Source organism: Sapajus apella, unplaced genomic scaffold (assembly GCF_009761245.1).
Source record: "Sapajus apella isolate SASKATOON/1434 unplaced genomic scaffold, GSC_monkey_1.0 scaffold83, whole genome shotgun sequence".
Lineage (NCBI taxonomy): Eukaryota > Metazoa > Chordata > Mammalia > Primates > Cebidae > Sapajus > Sapajus apella.
This window is the reverse complement of record NW_022437023.1, coordinates 3,506,814-3,526,319: the sequence shown is the minus strand read 5'-3', so window position 1 is coordinate 3,526,319 and position 19,506 is coordinate 3,506,814. Positions and strand designations below refer to the sequence as shown.

General features: G+C 40.6%; 1 protein-coding gene and 1 pseudogene across 7 annotated transcripts in view; one reads left to right on the top strand and one right to left on the bottom strand.

Annotated features, from left to right (window-relative positions):
• Positions 1-238: 238 nt before the first annotated feature.
• Positions 239-19,506, bottom strand: part of MAPK14 (mitogen-activated protein kinase 14) — an 82,147-nt gene continuing 62,879 nt past the window's right edge. For 3 of the 7 annotated variants that reach the window (XM_032253546.1, XM_032253548.1, XM_032253550.1), the window contains 4 exons: positions 14,993-15,072; positions 8,562-8,640; positions 3,775-3,948; positions 239-2,995 (listed from right to left, as the gene is read on the bottom strand). In XM_032253546.1, coding sequence (XP_032109437.1) covers positions 2,928-2,995; positions 3,775-3,948; positions 8,562-8,640; positions 14,993-15,072 — 401 coding nt within the window. In that variant the 3' untranslated portion in view covers positions 239-2,927. Of the gene's footprint in view, positions 2,996-3,774; positions 3,949-8,561; positions 8,641-10,846; positions 10,927-14,992; positions 15,073-19,506 lie in introns of those variants that run through there. The other 4 variants (XM_032253549.1, XM_032253551.1, XM_032253547.1 and 1 more) reach the window with 3 other exon arrangements.
• Positions 18,195-19,266, top strand: LOC116533682 (annotated as a pseudogene).

The window sequence follows — 19,506 nt, the reverse complement described above, 5'->3', positions numbered from 1 at the left end:
CCTGGGCCAAGGGTCAGCAGATTTCTATAAAGGGACAGATGGTAAATGGTTGACATTTTTGGAGGGCATCTGGTCTCTGCTGCAACTCTTCACCTCTGTTACTGTAGCATAAAAGCAGCCACAGGCAATACATAAACAAATGAATGTGGTTCTGTTCTCATAAAACTTTATTTATAGACACTGGAATTAAAGTTTTACATTACTTTTCACATGGTACAGAAACTGCTTCTTTTTTTTCCCCAATCATTAAAAAATGTAAAAGCCATTGTTAGCAGGCTATACCAAACAGGTGGTGGGCGGGATTTGGCCCTAGGCCACAGTCTGCTGAGCCCTGTCTTCTCCGCCACTCTTACACTTGAGTGTAGATAAGACAGCCCCCGGCACTTAATATCTCATTCATTTGCTCCGGGCTTTACCTGTCCACAGCAAAGAGCTAGATACTCTTCACCAAAAAACGTACAACTAAGGAGCTTTTGATAAAGCTTCTGATAAATACTGGGAGTAATATTAAGATCTGTCAGAAAAGTATGCCAGGTCACAGTTTAAAGGATATTGATATAATGCCATACTATGCAATAAATAAAAACAATTAAGAGAAAAATAGAATGAACTTGAGAAACTCACTGAATTTGAAAAATAGGCTTTATTTTAACCAGTGGTATTGTCTGACATCCTATATGGCATAACTGATTACAGCCAAGTTCATGACTACAAATAAAATAGCAATTTCCCTCATTCTCTCTTTCGTTTTCTGTTCAGAGAAGTCAGGAGATGGGAGCATTATGCTCAGAAACCAAAGAGCTCTTCCAAGATCTCCAGCGTAGAGTCCAGGTTTCCGGAGCATGCAGCCTCCTAACACGTATGTGGTCACATGTGCAAAGACCTTTATTTAAAAATATTCAGAGCAGTATTTCTGTAGGAAATCACACTAGCATTTACAACCAAACATGGCTGATAAAATTGATCTTGCTGTGGATGGTGAGAATTTGAATTGCAATAAAGGAGATGAGGCCTTTACGTTTGCTTTCCTTGAAAGGGAGAGTCCCAGCTGAGAGGGAATCACCATCAGTCTGCCGCCTTCCTTCTTGCTCCAGTTGACTCAGGGGGTCCACCCTGTCCCTCTGGAGTACATGTATCACTGCACTGATTGAGAAATGGGAACACCTTGGCCCAAATACAAGATTCTGTCACACAGCCAACACTGGAAGTGACTTTATACTTTCTTATTACACAAAAGGCTTAAGTATATGAGCCCTCATGAAGAACAAAATGCCTGAAATTCAGAAAGTTATGAAAACAACTCTTCTCCACCCCTGAGGATATGTCATCTTTATAAAGTTGCTAATACAAAATATTAAAATAATTTGCCCTTTCTCCCCATCAAAAGGAATCACATTCTCAAAGGATTCCTGCAATATACAAAATTCTGAAACAAAGTTTATTTTCCCCCAAACCAAGAAGTCAATGTTAAGCTGCCAAGAAGACCCTTTTCCATAGCAGAGTGGAAAAGACACCTTGTTACTTTTTTTTTTCTTTTTAAAGTAACCATACTTAGAGAAAGATAGCAAAAGGAGTTTCTGGCCTCATGAGCTTTAATATTTTACTTTGATTTTCGGCATTTCTTAGCATTAGTTATTGGGAGTGAAGAGAATAACTTGTTTCCAAAGTTTGGGATATTCCTGGGAAAAGCCCTGATCTTTCCCATGATAACTCCCCAAAAATAGTTTGTTGAAAACAGATGGCATGAGTGAAAATGCTATACATCCATCTGTTCCTCTTTTCATGGTTTTCACATCAAAAGCACCTGAAGTATCATTGTGTTCAACACAGAACAGCACTAGGGGCTCAAGAGAGGATGATGTCACTTGCCATCACATCAGCTGAGGTGACATGGGATCTAAACTACCCAAGAAGTCTTCACTGGCAAGCCTGCCTGACACCAGGGCCTCCTGAAGAGAGCAGGACAAGCAGCTGTGCATGCTCAAATAGCAAGACGTGCAAAACACATCCTTACTCCGCTAGAAATAAAGAGTACACAGGAAGTACATGACATCAAGAACCTGCTTCTGACTACTGGGGCAGATATTCAAGAAACCTCTGCACCGATAGTGAAGGGTAAGCAGAGAAATGGCAACACCTGGGGGTTAGGGAGAATGAGAGACGCACATATACGCATGCGCTCACATGCACATATGGCCGCCTCTGAAGGCTGCCTGGTTACTCCAGGCCCACAAGCAGCCGTCCAATAGCCCTCTCCACTTGCCAGGCTCAGAACTTCAGCAGCTGCAGTCTTTTAACTATCTACACTTTCTTCTCTCCTCTTAAGGCACAAACATATTTACAGTTTCAAATACACCTGTCAAGTTCTGAGAACCATACTAAGCAAGTTAATCACAGGCTAGTGCACAGAAGCCGGTTGGTCCTTTTTGGCTGTACACATCACTGAAGGATGGCGCCAGGTCTGAGGCAGCCAGAAGATGTGGGCCTTCTCTCCATGCCACTGTGGGATGTTGTCAAAGTCTACCCCTCACCGTCAAGGTGGGGTTCCAGGAGAAGTCAAAGTGGCAAATGCAGGACTGGGAGTGGGGACATTTCATATTTTTTTTACTTTGCATTGAACATATCCCTAAAAAGACAGCAGCTCTTGTCTGCCTGAGCTGACTCTCAGAAAGAAGAGTAAGGTGGAGGCTGCCTGGAGCATCCACAACCTCATGTAAAGTCACTGTGATCATAGTTTGCTCATATTGTCTTACCCTCCCACAAAGACAGACACACACATGCACACACACTAACGCACACACACACACCCCCTTCCACCATGGAGGAAATCTCTGCAACAAGAGGCACTTGAATGATATTTGGAGAGTTCCCGTGAAAAGTCCTTCCCCTCACAGTGAAGTGGGATCAACGGAACAGAAACCAGGTGCTCAGGATTCCATCTCTTCTTGGTCAAGGGGTGGTGGCACAAAGCTGATGACTTCGTCATAGGTCAGACCTAGAAATTGGGAAGGAAAAGTAAGATGTGAGAGTTTAGGCCATTCTCTTTGCTGGCAAGCACTCTGACTTGAGCTCTAAGCTCAAGATCTTTCGTCCTTGTCCAGGTAGTGGTATGATGGGCTACCTCAATGCTTGTATGTAATAAATATCCTAATGGAACATGTGGTCACACAGAAGTTCAAGGAGACATAGAAAAGAACCATTTTTTTTTTTCTCATGTTTTTCATTGCTGAGTGCCTCTTCAAAGCTCTCTATGGAGGTGCTCAAGAATAAAGGAGCACTCTCAGAAGCTATAGCAACAGATAGTCTTGACTCTTTGGATGTAACTGTTCTGAACTTGTGTTTTATGGAAAGAATATGGGACTGGACACAGGATACATGGGTTCCATTCCTGGCTATGTCTCTAACTAGCTCTAAATTAACTGATAAGACATAAATTCTCTTTGCCCCAGTTCTACTAATTGTTAAAACTGTAAAAAAAAAAATCCTATTTTTTACTTAGCTCAGAGAAATGTTGTAAATGCAAAGACTCTGAAAACCTCAAATCTCCATGCAAGCGCCTATGTGAGGGGCTGTGCACAAAATCGGACCAGGTATAATTATCTCAAAGGTCCAGAGAGTATCATTGTCTTCGACAGTTTCCACCAGAGAACATATTCATTCTGCATTAGAGACCTCAACTACAAGTGTTAGCAAGTTGGTTATAACCATTCAGAGTTTTCTTCCCATTGCTTTTGGTTAGTGATTCAAGATGTTAATCCTCCCCTTAGGACTTACTTTTCCACTCATCTATAAGGAGGTCCCTGCTTTCAAAGGACTGATCGTAAGGATCGGCCACTGGTTCATCATCAGGATCATGGTACTGAGCAAAGTAGGCATGTGCAAGGGCTTGGGCTGCTGTAATTCTCTTATCTGAGTCCAATACAAGCATCTTCTCCAGCAAGTCGACAGCTATCAGTGCCATAGATGGGAAGAAAAATAGAGTTTTTAACATGCTACAAAAAATGATGTCTCATTAAGCAAATAGGTTTGACCCTTCATATCCAAACAAAGAATTCGCCTCCAAAATGCCTACTCTAGGATATATTAGCCCTTTTCTCATGTGTGTATAGCTGTATTTTGTATGTTTTCAAAATTTTTATTTTTTGATTTTGGGGTACATGTGCATGTTTATCACATGGGTCTTATCACAGACTGATGGAGACTGGGCTTCTAGTGGACCCAATGTTTTTCTACCCTTGCCCTCCTCCTGTATTTTGTATTTTTAAAGAATATGTTACTAAAGAAGAATTTTTTTTAAATGACTGGGATTCTGTCTCAACAGGCTTTTGTGGAACGTCAATGTCAAACTGCTACCAGTGTAGTCAAGCTGTATTAAAACAAAAGCCTACAGCTAAAGTAATCTAGAATAGGTAGGCAAGGCTGTTTTTCTGTTTTTATTTTATTTTTTGTCATCCTCCACTGTTTATTTACTAACATAAGGCAAATAAATGTTCATCAAACAGATCTTCAAACAGTGAACAAATTGGGGGCTTTACATGGTGATGAGGGTGAGACAGGGTATTTAAATCAAAGGTAATTTTATTTTTAAAAATTTCACTATGAAAAATTTCAAATATGCAGAAACAGGGAAGTAAAAACAATGGTAAAGTGAATACTCACATGCCCAGCATCAGATTCAACAATGAACATTTTTATATTTCTTTATTTCTATGTATATTTTCTGACATGACACTTTACCCTCCCCAAATATTTCAACAAAGACATCTTCCTATATAATCATAATACAGTTAACATCTCTGACAAGTAATTTCTAAATATCATCTAAAATCCAATTCATGTTAAAATTTCTCCAATGCTGTCTTTTAGAACTAGTTGTTCAAACCAGGATTTAATTAGGAGCCATGCACTGCAACTGACTGGATTTCTTTAGTCTCTTGTAGTCTATAGAATAATCTCCCTACTTCTAAGCCCTGTTCTTTCCTCATTTTGATCTAAAGAGGCCTTCTGGTTGTCCTGAGAATGAGCGTTTCTAGGGATGTGACCGATTTTGCTGCTTCTGCTGTCATGTGTCTATACCCTGCTTTTTGCTATCCCCTGTACTTCCCCTAACCAGAAGTTAGGTCAAAACTGTTGTTAATAATCAGGTTAAACATTTTTGGCAAAAATACAGATGATGCTGTGTATGTGACAGTGTATTCAGGCCATCTGTCCTACTACTGAGCTAAAATTGATCACTGGGTTAAGATATTTCCCCTTTGAACAAGCCAAGTAACCTGTGGGATATTTTGGTATCAGGTAAATAACTGTTCCTTTCACTTATGGTTTTTTGCATTCAATGGGTTTCCATCCCAAAAGCAATTATTTCATAAGGGGTTACAAAATGGTGATTTTTCTTTTTTTTTTTTAAAGACAGGGTTTCACCATGTTGGTCAGGCTGGTCTTGAACTCCCGACCTCAGGTGATCCGCCCGCCTTGGCCTCCAAAGTGCTTGGATTACAGGCGTGAGCCACCGCACCCGGCCTCAAAATGGTGATTTTTCTAACTCTATCTTTCAAATGCGTATGTTTTGTGTTTCAGCATGGTAACACTTGGGAGGATACATACTGCCACATAACCAGTTATCGCTATGGTGAAACAGGCTTTTGAGACTTTGCAAATTATAAATGTGGAGGGGGTGGGGGTGAGTAGTGAAGAAGACAGCTTCCTAAAGAGGTCTACTGCTATGTACACTGGAGGCTGTAAAACACCCCTGTTCTGCAGCTTGAATTCCAGAGTAATCCATTGGAGAAATATGAGCTTCAGGAGGATACAGAAACAAAGTGAATATTCATGTGTCAATTCAAGCTCATAAGTTTACACTTTAGAGTACTAGGTGAATGCTTGGAGACCTGTGTGTGTGTGTGTGTGTGTGTACACACACACACAAAAATATATATTCTTCTGATGGTCTTCTCTTCTTAGAAAAAGAAACCTTATCAGCTGTTGACTTTATAATTAAACACAGATTATATGACAAGTCTCTGCCACCCCTAGGGAAAAAAGTACCATATTCTTATAACCAATAAGGTCAGGGGTAAGAAAAAGATTCCTCAAAGATCTTATTAGATGGGTATGGTGGTTTGTGCCTGTAGTCTCAGCTACTTGGGATATGGAAGAGGAAGGATCACTTGAACGTAAGAGGTTGAGGTTATAGTGAACTATAACTGTGCCACTGTACTCCAACCTGGGTGACAGAGTGAGATGCCATTTCTTTAAAAAAAAAAAAAAAAAAAAAAGACCTTGACAGATAAATATATACACTAACATCAAGGGGTAATTTAAGTTTTAATTCATGTTTTGGGAATAGCAGTGAAACAAAGTCAGTGGCTGACAAAATAGAGCTGTTAATATTTATATTGCTGACATGCTCCTGCTCAGTTAACATGCTGGGCACGAGCTTGTGATAGTAGCACTGTGCTCCATCTGCCCAGCAAGGGGAGCCTCATTATATGACATCACTGTTTGGCAATGGGCTGTAAGGCACATTTAAATGCTGAGAAGTACAGTGCTGTGTACCAGATGGACCAAAGCCTCCATTCAGCTCATTAGCAAAGTGGTATCCAGTTATTTTGGAAGTTTAAACGTCATAATTTCAAAGAATGGGAAGACCTATCAGGACGTATGTGACCTAAATAAGCTGCTGGAACAAAAATATCTCCCCTCTGCCCCCAAAAAATGAATTAACAAATCCTTTTGGGTCTGTTAACAGGGTGCCAGTGAGTACTGCCATATTTAAAACTTAGGGGTTATAAATTGAAACAAATTCAGAACAGAATGACAGACAAGAGCTAACAAAACATCTTTTCCCAAAATCCTATAGTAATTATGGCTCAAAGAGAGCTTCTCATAGATCCTTGAATTAGATAACAGAGCTCAAAGAAATCACACAAAGCCAAGGAGAGCATGCCAGGGCAGATGCAAACTTAAACCAATCTCAGTAGAATCCTACCTACCCATGATGAGACTGTGGATTCATCCTTGGGCAGGAAAGCGACCCCGCTGAGATATGACATACTCTCCGTCTCTGAGGCTGACATGAACTCATCCACAACTGCCCAATATTTCAAAGAGCATGAGGCATCTCTGCTATTATAAGAATTATCACAGCGACACTAAAATTCCTCTCCATAATCACTATGGATGAAGTACTTAAAAAGGTAAAATCACCTAGCCTTCACCCCAGCTTCTAAAGAGGTTAGCATGGCTGTCAGCCTTCAAAAAGATAGAACTAAACCTGAAGCATAGCTGCCAAGACCCTTAAGCAGAGAGATGATCCACACAGATGTAAAGAAATGCAGTGAGATTTTAAAACATGCCACACAATACAATCTTCAGAAAAGTGAGAAGGCGGATTATACCCATTATCATAGCATAGCTCCCTTCCCTATTGCAGGGAGGTCCTGGTCTGATCCTCTGTGTCTGCCATTAAACAGCACTGTCCACTGTACTCTATTCTAGAGTCAGGGAATGAGAGCCTCAGGCAAAGCAGCTTTCAGGGGCCATCTGAAGCACACATCAGATCTCCCCTTCAAAGAATATAGTCAGCCACACACAGTGGCTCATGTCTGAATCCCAGCACTTTTGGAAGTTGAGGTGGGCAGACTGCATCAGCCCAGGAGTCTGAGATTAACTTGAGTAAGACGGTGAGACCCTGTCTCTACAGAGAACTCTTTAAAAATTAGCCAGGCATGGGGATGCATGCCTGTAGACCTAGCTACTTGGGAGGCTGAGACAGGAGAATCACTAGAGCCCAGGAGTTCAAGCTTAAGCTATGATTGTCCCACTGCCTTAAAACGAGAGAAAAAGAGAAAAAAACAAACCCAAAAAAAAAAAAAAAAAAAAAAAAAAAAAAGAATAAAACAACTCATTTTTTAGCCAAGGCAATACATATCTTCAGCTGCCGCCATCACTTCCCTCTGCCAAGGATCTTGAAGGCAATATGAAGCCACTCTAAGTTTAGGTAGCAAATAACCTCCACAAAGAGGAAAGGATGGTTATGCCTCTGACAGGCAGAGAAAGAAGAAAGGAGAGGAAATGTACACGAGTGTGGAAGGTGACAGGATCTGCAGCAACGGCAGCTAGCAGTAGAGCAGAGCACTCTGCAGGGAGCTCCCGGGTGGCTCCTCTAAACTCCCGCCTGTGCTTCAGTGGTTTCCATCCTCCACTCGGGGACATCATAAATCCACAGCCGTTGTGAATAAGTTATAGGCTTTCTTCTGTACCTGCTTCTTCTTGCCTCTCCAATCTTTTCTCTCAACATTCCCATTACTTTATCTCTTTTCTCCAGTGTACCTGTCCATTCCCCCAACACAAAGTTCTGTGATCATATAAACATATAAGCATCTCATGTGATGAAAAAAAAAAATCTGACAACACAAACAGATAATAAAAGCCACATTTATCACCTTCCAAGATTCAACTAATGATATTTTATTTGGTCAAAAGGAGAAAATCTTCTTCAAATCCCTAATTTATATCATAACTAATTCAATATCCATGAGGTGAGGCTATGGTCAACTTACCCAGGGGATTGGCACCAATAAATACATTTGCAAAGTTCATCTTCGGCATCTGAGTCAAAGACTGAATATAGTTTCTTGCCTGTAAAAACAAGGGTTTTCAGAATGACTTTGTTCAATAATGTTACTGCCCTCAAAGAAAGAATCTTGGTCCTGCTAAGGAAGAAGTGTTAACTGACAAAGTCCACTAACTCCAATGTTTATAACTGTCTTTGACAAAGCTTCTCCCTTGCTGCCATCCTATCTTCCCTAGTTATGATCATCACCTTCTTTATTACTGCTATCTCTCACAGTTGCATTTCAAGTGAATGAGAATATTAATCAATCAAATTCTCTTTCATTAGGTTTCTGATCACAGAATGAGTTTAAAAACTGAGGCCAAGATATATGAGAAGTGGCCCTTTCTGAGACAGCCTTCTTAAACAGCTAAAATTGGTAGAGGGGTTGGTATTCCCAAAGAAAGTCTTGGACCCACAGTCTTTTGATAGTGCTGACTTCAGTAGTGCTCTTAATACATCAAAGGATATCAACATTAAGCCTTGCTAACAAAGTAACACTGGTACAAAGTTAATATAAACTTAATGTAACAGTCCTACCTCATAAGTTAGAGTGAAAATTAGAACCCACGACTTTAACACAGTACTTGGTTCCAAGTGAGAGTTCAATAAACATTATCTGCTATCCCACTATCACCTTCAGAGGCAAAGTCTGCTGTCTATCTTAACTACCTCTTTAAAATTCCTGTTTTAATACAGGCCAACAGTAAAAGTATACATGTATATTTATGTTTATACATACACACACAGGTTATAAAAAGTTCTGGTTGCCCAGGCATGGTGGCTCACACCTGTAATCCCAGCACTTTGGAAGGCTGAGGTGGGAGGATCACTTGAGCCCGGAAGTTTGAGACCAGCCTGGCTAACATGGTGAAACTTTGTCTTCAAAAATACAAAAAATGAGCCAGGTGTGGTGGCACATGACTGTGGTCCCAGCTACTTGGGAGGCTGAAGTGCGAGGATCACTTGAGCAGGGAGATGGAGCCCAGGAGGTGTGAGCCCAGGAGGTGGAGGTTGCAAGTGAGCTAAGACTGTGCCACTGCACTCCAGTTGGGGTGAAAGAGTGAGATCCTCTCTTAAAAAAAAAAAAAAAAAAAAAAAAAAAAAAATCTGGTTGCTCGGGCAAGTTTGCCTTCTATATTTTATAATTTTTTTTTAGAGACACAGTCTCAGCTCACTGCCTCAGTTTCCCAAGCAGCTGGGAGTACAGACATGTGCCATCATGTCCTAATTTTTAAACTTTTGTAGACCTGGGGTATTGCTATGTTGTCAGGATGGTCTTGAACTCCCGGGCTCAACTGCTTCTCCCATCTCAGCTTTCCACAGTGCTGAGACTGCAGGTGCATGCCACCACGCCCAGCCTTCACCTTCTAAGTTACTGCATGTTGAGTCAGGAGGAAGGGTCTGCTTTGAAAAGCAATTAAGAATCTTTCTGATTTGAAAAGAAAGTTTTAGGAATTAAATACATAAATGGCTGTGATCCCTTTCTACTTGAACATGTAAATAAAAAGATGAAGGGAAAACTGGTAAGAGAACTATCTCATTCAGAGAACAGTCATCCCTTTAATAAAAATAAAAGACTACCTGAATATAGCTGAAGTAGAAACAAAGCTGCTGGAAGGACCCTCTGTGATGCCAGCCTGGTTCCCCAAAATATTAGGCTATCTTAGAAAGAAATAAGTGCCCCAATCTCCCCTGATAATAAAGCAAGAGTTAGACTAAATAGTTAAGAATAAAGAAGGCACCTAACCATATCAAAGTGTTCCTATTTATTCTATATTGTGTCTTTTCTTTTAAATACCGTACCTATTAGTACTGGATATTTCAGTTTTTTATTTTTTTACATAACTTTCTTTTGATCATTAAAAAAAGTGGATGAATCAGAAAGCATGCTAAACAGTTAACTACACTTCTGATGAAGGTCATGATAGTAGCACACCCTAGCTACAGGCATAGCACCTACCAAGAAACAGCCTCACGAGCACTAAATTCACAAAACCAAATATAAAAATAACAATTTTCCATTTACAAGCTTACTAGTTATATTCCCAATCTCACAGGACTGGATGACATTTTATCCCAAAAGTCAACATCTTGCAATAGCACACAGGCAGCCCTCGAGGCACATGCAGGCATTCGGTGATATTTAAAACCGTGTCGGTTATACAGTGGCAATAAAATGAGAATGTGGCTTCTGAATGCGACATCCCTGTACAGTCTCTTTGTTCTCACCTCATGGCTTGGCATCCTATTAATGAGATAAGCAGGGGGTGTTCCCGTCAGACGCATAATCTGCTGAAGCTGGTTAATATCTTAGATGCCTAGTCAAGGGCATTGTTAAACATACAGTGCAAAAAATAATTTTCAACTCAAGTTTTTAAAACGGTCAAAAAGCCACCCCAAAACAAACAAAAAAAACCTACCCACCCTTCACCCTACCCGCGAGCCCAAGGCTGCATGTTAAAAGCACGCTTCTCTGAATGACATGAGTAACTAGGCATGTAGCCAGTGACTGGCCATGCAGATAAGAAAAATTACTTTTCTTTGGTTTTAGCATCATCTTTACTGTTAAATATTTTAGGTTCCCTGGAAACGGACTGCCCCTTGATCCAGGATGCCAGCCAGAGAACTGTTTTCAAGTACTGATGGCCAAAACCTGTTTGTGGGAGAAATATAGATGATTCCAAAAATTTTGACTCAACTTTGAACAAAATAAAATATCCAACGTATCCATTCCAGGAAGAGACTAAACTTTTTCAGCACAGGTTCTCTAAGGCACCACCCCTCCAAATTAAGACACAGGTGGGCATTTGGGTTAATAAGCAATGCCACATTTCAAAGACGTTAGTTAGTGGTACATTTAAAATACTTGCCATAGACACAAAATGGTAAATGAAGAAAGAGGAGATGGGGAGAAGGTTAGAGGCTAATGGCAAAGGCAAAATAGACGTCACAGGCTGCTGACAGTGTTATAGCATGCCCCATGATTTCCTCCATAAGTCTCTTCAACAAGCGAACAGACTACCCTCACTTAACAGCTGGAGAGAAGTCTGCAAAATACTCTGCAAGTATCTGACAAGGGCAGAGCTGAGATTTTCTACATGCGCAGGCACATACGTAAGCTGTACTACTCTCTTTTAACTGTTCCACCAATGCTAACACAACTCGCCCTCTTCTAAAATATTGTAAGAACTGTTCATCATGTTCCTACTAAAAGCAGAAGTGATGAGATTTTAAAAATCTTCAGTGTAATTCAATAAACCCCTTTTCTCTTCCCTTTTAATTAACTACTAATTCCCTCATTTAGGTGAATTGTCATCTCCAATAAGCACCATGGCCAAGCAGTTTTACTTCTTTGTGGCTTTCCTGAATAATTTTTCTACTTGAGCTCATCCTCTGAACTGAACTTCCTAGTGGCCAGATGACTTAGCAGTAATCTGTTTAAGGCTGGCCATCAGAGAGTGAGAGCCATGTGCTCCACAATGCCTTTCATGCTCCCTAAGCACAAAGGCAGAGGCCAGTACATTCCAAAGGGGATAGGAAATACACTCTGATTTGTGGTCTTTTAAAGAAATGTAACAGACCAGATGATAGAATTCTTTGTCAGAAGTTTAGATAACAGAATTTAGAGTTACCTTTAACAAATCACATAACGAACAATACTTTTCATGCCAAGAGAAATAAAAGGGGCCACAAAGTAAACCAGCAATAGCAGACTACCAGTTGAGTCTTAAAATATAAAAATCCTGCCACCTCCCCCTTCCTTTCTGTGAATGATACCTGGCCTGCACATTTTCTGTCTTTATCTCCTTTAGTCAAACAGGTTTTAGTATATCCCCTTTCCTGTCAGGAGGTTAGGAAGATTATTTTTCTGGAGGAAAATGTGAATGAGCCAGGTCTTTGCTTTTTTTATCTAATTTAATTAATTACTTTATTTATTTTTGGAGACAAGGTCTTGCTCCGTCTCCCAGGTTGGAGTGCCGTGCACAATCACAACTCACTGCGGCCTCAAACTCCCTGCCTCAGGTGATCCTCCTGCCTCAGCCTCCCAAAGTGCTGAGATGACAAACGTGAGCTACTATGCCCAGTCTGCTTCTGCTTTAGTATGATCTTCTTGTTCTTTCACACTTTATTACAGACACTGGGACATCAACCAAATGACTTCTCTATCTTTGGCCTCCATCATGAGTCATTTATACCTTTTCCTAAGGCTCATCCTAATAGGTTCTCAATCCATACTGCATTCTCTTACTCAGTGTTCAATTTCTTCATAATTATCGGCATCCCTACTTCACCCTTTCCAGGAGAATGAAAATAGCAGTTGGCTTTCTATTTACAGCATTCCTTCACTAATGTCTTTTTTCCTTTTTCTAATTTTTAAAATCTCTGAACAGTTTTACTCACCTGGCCTTACTTTTCCATTCTGTTCCCATATACCATGTGCTTCTAACATAAACAGGTACTTGGGCAGTAAGATGAACATCAAATTAATCTTGTCTACCCCTTAGGATGTTTAAACCACTTTTATCCACTTGCCACAACTATGAAGGGGGAATAAAAAACCCACCTTCTTACTCCTACACTCAATATAATATTATTTTGATTAAACTCTGTATTCTGGTACTTAATTTCAGTAGAGCTGTTGAAATGTATACTGTGTCTCATTTTGCAGAGGGACCTCCCATTATTAGGCTGTGCACCCAGTGTTTCTTTCTTAAAAATAAGTGATGGATTAATGAAAGATAAATACTATTGCATTTACCCATACTTTGAACACCTTGTGACTAATAGCACATATCTGTAGGGCAGATGGTTGGGATGGAAGAAGAGACTAAGAAAAGGCTGCTAAGAGTCACTCTCAGGAAGGAATGAATGTGCTTAGTCTCATTAGCACTACTTATTAATTGAGTTCCTTCCCAGCTCTCCATCTGCCCTCAGGTCCTCTTACTAGCCAGTCTTTCTAAGCAAAACATTTTTTTTTTTTAAAGTAAGCATCAGCTGATACCTTTGATTCACTCTAATCCAGCTTCTATATATCATAAAGGAAAAAAAAAATCTCTTTAGGTTGACATTGTTGTAACACTGACAATGACTTTCAAAATAGTGTGTAATCACATGAGATTATAGTTTGGATCATGTTATCAGAACATCTGGGATCTGTACTCAGCTCTGTCATGTGACTCAGTGCGTGACGTGGAAAAGTTACTGCCTTTCTGGGCTTTTGCTTATCTTAAATAAGTAAATGAAACAAAATTCAGAGTGGAGGTTGAGAAATACACTGGGCTTAGTGATCCTTTCAAGAAATGTACCAGATACATACCAGATGAAGATATTCTTTATTTTGTCAGGAAGATGATGAACAGTTCCAACTCATCTGCTTATGCCTGCCTCAAGCTACCCAGCAGTCTTCCCAACTGGGCAAAGGGCTCCTTCAGTCATAAATATTGGGAGGAGAATCCAGGAAGGCATAACTGGAGCTTAGCTCCATACCTGTTTTTTTCTTTTGTTCAACTGCCTGGCAGCAGATAGAGGGAAAAAGGAAGAAAAGCTGGGCTTACATGGCTTCTCTTATGCCTCTGGCCCAAGAAAATGACCAAGAGCAGGAAATCGTAGCACAAGTAAGCCAGATTCACATTCCTATGGCTTCTAAGTCCCTGCTTAGAGGCAAGAAAGCACTAGCCCCAAAACCTTTCTAGGGTTATTTAATTTAAATTACAAGGCTATAGGAGGAAAATTTATAATCACATTCCTGTGGATCTCAGGTATCAGGAGTGGAGTTGTTTCTTCTAAGGGGTCTAGGGACTGGGTAGAAAGGTACCCCTGTTGGGAACAAACACATTACATAGGATGTGTAGGTATCTATTCTAAAACAATAAAAAGTAACTTCTGGAAGAGGGCAACAGTGTGCAGACAATGTACACTTTATTCTTTTAGTGATTAAGTTAGTCTAAATACATGGTGAAGCTGATGCTCTGAGAGCAAACACTAGAAAAAGTGAAAAAAGCTCTACAGTATATGTGAAACTTCTGAGAAAGATGAAAGTCAAGGCTTGAGGACGCAGACATAGATTTTGCATTAATCTCTTGGAATTAATTAGAATCTCAAATCTCATTGTTTTACTGGGATACTATTGCCTAACAGAGGCTCCCATGATCTTAGTACGCACCCAGATAGAGAATAAAACACACTTGTGCATGCAAGCAGATACACATGCGTGCATGCACACACTCACACTCTTATACCTCACTCATCCGGGAAGTCATCACACAAAGGGCATGTGTGCTTACAAACACACTCAGGTCAAAGTACAGACTGGTAGAAGGCAAGTGGCAGAGGCTCCCAACAGGGCAGATAATTACAATCAAAGCATCAACTCACAGACTCTGAGGAGATTTTCTTCAAAAGCTCAGCCCCTGGGGTTCCAACGAGTCTTAAAATGAGCTTCAACTGATCAATATCTAATGGTGGACCATAAAGGAAAATGTTGGGACAAAATAAAAATGAAAAACAAACAATGACAAACAAAACAAAAACAAACAAAACATTTAGAGAACAGAAATGAAAAACCCCAAACCTAGCCAACACAGTGAATTCCTCTAGGTCAAGGCTCCTGCAGGATGATCACTTCATGGACATGCTCCTCCTGTACAAAGATTCAAAATGCTACCACATATATATCCACTTTATATTTATTTTGTGCATCTGTCAACAGCATGTATCACTGAAGTGAGAGGCAGCATTAGCTGGGTTCTTAGCTGAGAAAGACAGCAGGTGAAAACACAAGAGCTTCACTCAGTCAACACCACCCTCCTCATCTGCCATCAAAGCATCAGTAACCAGTCCAGCAAAGAGCACTGGTAATTAGAGGGCCACAGATAAGAGAAAAGCAGCAAAGGCTGGGCGTGATGGCTCATGCCTGTAATCTCAGCACTTTGGGAGGCTGGGGCAGGCAGATCACCTGAGGTCAGGAGTTTGAGACCAGCCTGGCCAACATGGTGAAACCCCATCTCTATTAAAAATACAAAAATTAGGCCAGGCATGGTGGCTCATGCCTGTAATCCTAGCACTTTAGGAGGCTGAAACAGGTGGACCACGAGGTCAGGAGTTCAAGACCAGCCTGGCAGGAGGCTGAAACCCCATCTCTACTAAAAATACAAAAATTAGCCAGGCCTCGTGGCAGGCACTGTAATCCCAGATACTCAGGCTGAGGCAGGATAACACTTGAACCCGGGAGACAGAGGTTGCCATGAGCCGAGATCAGGCCATTGCACTCCAGTTTGGGCAACAAGAGTGAAACTCCGTCTCAGGAAAAAAAAAAAAAAAAAAAAAAAAAATGCAGCAGAGCACAGGAGCTATGGATGTACAAGTTTATTTATGAATATTCTTCCAAGTATGACCTAAAGAGCTTGTGATATGACAGTGGGAGGCCTGTGAGACCCCAAAGCCTGACCACTGGAGCACACCCCCTGGAAAGCCTCGCCTCTCACACTGGCTATAGTAGGCAGAGCACTGTGAGTGACAGTCGCCAGCAGAGGGTGCTCTCCCACTGCATGTTCTTTCAGGAGCTCCATAAGAACGCAAACACACAGGCGGTTTCAACTTTATATGATGCAAACGAACTCACAATGCTTAACAAACTTCACACATCCCAAAGGCTCTAAATATAGGCCACAATGCCAAAACTTTTATTCTGGTAGCCAAAACTTTTATTCTGGTAGCCAACACTTCAATGTATGCTCGGAAGGTATGTGCATGTGTTAACCAGAAGACAAAAATTTGTTTGTTCTCTTTTAGTATTACCTAAAAAGGAAATTAAAAAGAGGGGAAAACATGTTATAAAATAGCTTTTAATATTTCCTCTGAAAATGTGAGCCGTTTATCCACGTCTATACTGACTGACATTCCTGGGAGGAAGAAGGGGAGGATGACTGTGTTCTGACCCATCAGGTTTTTCACATGACTAAATCCTCTTGGCTTCAGGTCTCAGCTTCAACTTCAACTCCTGGAGGCCTCCCCTCAACACTCTATGTACATAACCCCCTACCCTCCAATTCTGTCTCTCAGCACCACGCTTGATAACATCATTGTGCTTATCACAGCCTAGAATTACTTTATTTGCTTACTGTCTGCTCCCTGTATTGGTCTACAGATCTATGAGGGCAGGGGCCCCTCTGCCTGTTCACCACTTATCCCCAGCCTAACATCTGGTACATGACGGGCAGTCAAAATATTTGAGGAAAAGGTAGAGCAGGATGAAAGAATTTTTTAATTATGATTATACATATAAAGGCAACATAGTGCTTAAAAACAACAGTCTCTGTAAGCCATAGGTACCTACGTTATAGGAATTATTTATGCAGTAATTTGACACCTTGTCTTTTCTTTTAGATATGAAATTAGCTTAAATGGAAGGAAATTCTGGACTGGAGTCAGCAGACCACAACCTCTGCCTGTTTTTTATATAAAGTTTTATTAGAACACAGCGATGCCCATTCACTTATGTACAGTCTATAGATGTTTCCACATTACAACAAGCACAGTTATCATATGGTTCCCAAGCCTAAAATACTTACTACCTGGCCCTTTCAGAAAAGGTGTGCTAAACCCCATCCTAGACCTAAACAACTTGTGTTCTTTAGCAAGCAAAAAGATAAACTAGAAACAAATCCACTCTCATAAGTTATTTCTAAATTAAGAATAGTAGGGAATTTTGTTATCTGAAAATGGCAAAAATCAGTGTGTTGTAAAGGTTAAGATTTTAATACTGACTTCTCAGTTCAAGGTGTTGACAAGAAAAAAATTTTAAAGCATAAGTTCATGGGGACAGAACAGGTGTGCGGGTGGGATGGATGCTGTCTTGCTCTAAAATAATCAGATTAATTACAATAGAAATTAGTCAAAAATATTCTTGCTGATTTAAAATGACTCAATTTACAAAAATTTGGTTCCCTCACACTAACACTCTTCAGGAATATATTTAACTGGGTAGCCACCACACGATAAAGTGAAACACATATGAGAAAAACCTTGACTACTTCAAATCTCAAACAGATGGCTTTAAAATATATTTGCATCAAAAGTAATCTCTAAAATGAAGCTTTTGATATCGGTATTCTTGTTTAAGAGACTTCTGACTACTTACAGTCAATTTTTATACTCTAAGGAAGACAGAAGGTTCTTTGAGCTGTGAATTTCTCAGCTACCTGAACTTCACTCCAACCTACCTGTAAGAGTATGCAACTTCCATTAGTCACAGTGGCTCATTACGACAATGAGCTGGGAAACCCTCTTTCTCCCACATCTGCTGGCATGAAACAGAATCAGGCCTGAAGAATCAAGCCCCAATTCCGCAGCCTCACACTCACCGCTGTCTGTGATTTGTCATCAAGATTCTTTTCTGACTTTGGCTCAAACTATTATTCCTTAATGCACTCAATGCTTCAACTCACACTAGATATTCCAGGCACTTCTAAGCTTCCAAGTTCTTATTTATGTAACTCAGAAACCAGAATACTCCCCTCTTCTGTCCTTCCAAGGCTTTTCTATTCCTGTTTACTCTTTAAAGTCCTATTCAAAGAACTCTGGAATGAAGTCTTCTTGGATATCCTGAGGTAGAATTAAGTTTCTACTTTTTTTCAATAGCTTATCTATATTCTAGTGTATTTATCACTCTATCTTATTTTATAATCAGAGACAGTTGTTCAAGTAACTACTGTAACTCTCTTTCCACTGAGTCTGATCATTCCAGTTTAAAGGACAGGTACCATCCTATCCCCAGAACCTTTCCACAGAGTGGCTTGATAAATACTGGTTGCCTTGAAAAGATGAGCCATGGCACATCCTTCTAGCACCTCAGGAGGTGGGGTGTCTCAAGCCGTGGCACCGGCATCTGCTGACACTGCTGCCTCCAGCAGTTCTTTTGTCCTCTTCCCTTCTTCACCCCTACATCTTGGGGGTGAACTCTCCTGAGGGCTGTAAAGACTCCCCTGAAAAGGGAGAGCCACGAATCAGCAGAATCTTCTCAGAATGCCACAGTATATTATTTCAGAGGAGTTAATTTCAGAAGGAAAATGGGTCAAGCCTGAACAAACAACATACATGGATCCTATTGGTAAAACTAGAACTTGGGACTCAGTGAAATGTACAACCAGAAAAGAACAGACTGCTGATGGTGTAGTGGTCATCCCCATGCTGCAGAGAACACTTCACTACGAGCATATGGTTCTGGTCAAACAGTCCTGACCACCAATGGGTGGTTACTGCATAGGGTTCCCTGCAGTTCTCATAGATGATGATGAAACCCCAGAAGCAGCTGCTCTTCGGGAGCTTGACGAAGAAACTGGCTACAAAGGGGACAACGCTGAATGTTCTCTGGTGGTCTGTATGGACACAGGTGTGTCAAACTGTACCACACCCATCATGACAATAACCGTTAACCGAGATGATGCAGAAAATGCAAGGCCCAAGCCAAAGGCAGGGGATGGAGAATTTGCGGAAGTCAGTTTTTTTAACCCCGGAAAGACCTATGGCACAGACTTGATTCTCTGGTAGCGGAAGAACATCTTACAGTGGACACCAGAGTCTATTCCTAGACTCTAGCACTGAAACATGCAAACGCAAAGCCATTTGAAATGCCCTTCCTGAAATTTTAAGGCCAAAGACAACATTGGCCTTTTTTATAAATGAGGCCACCAGGCCTTATTCACAGACTTTGTATTCAACTTAGTTTAACGTTGATTTGAAATTAGCTTTTTCATAAAAGCACAGAACACACACACACAAAAGAAAAGATGAGCCATATTATGCTTTTCAACTCAGCTCTACCCTGCTGCCTTGCCCTCAAAACCCAGAATGACCATACTCCATGGAAAAATACACAGTGTAAAATAAAA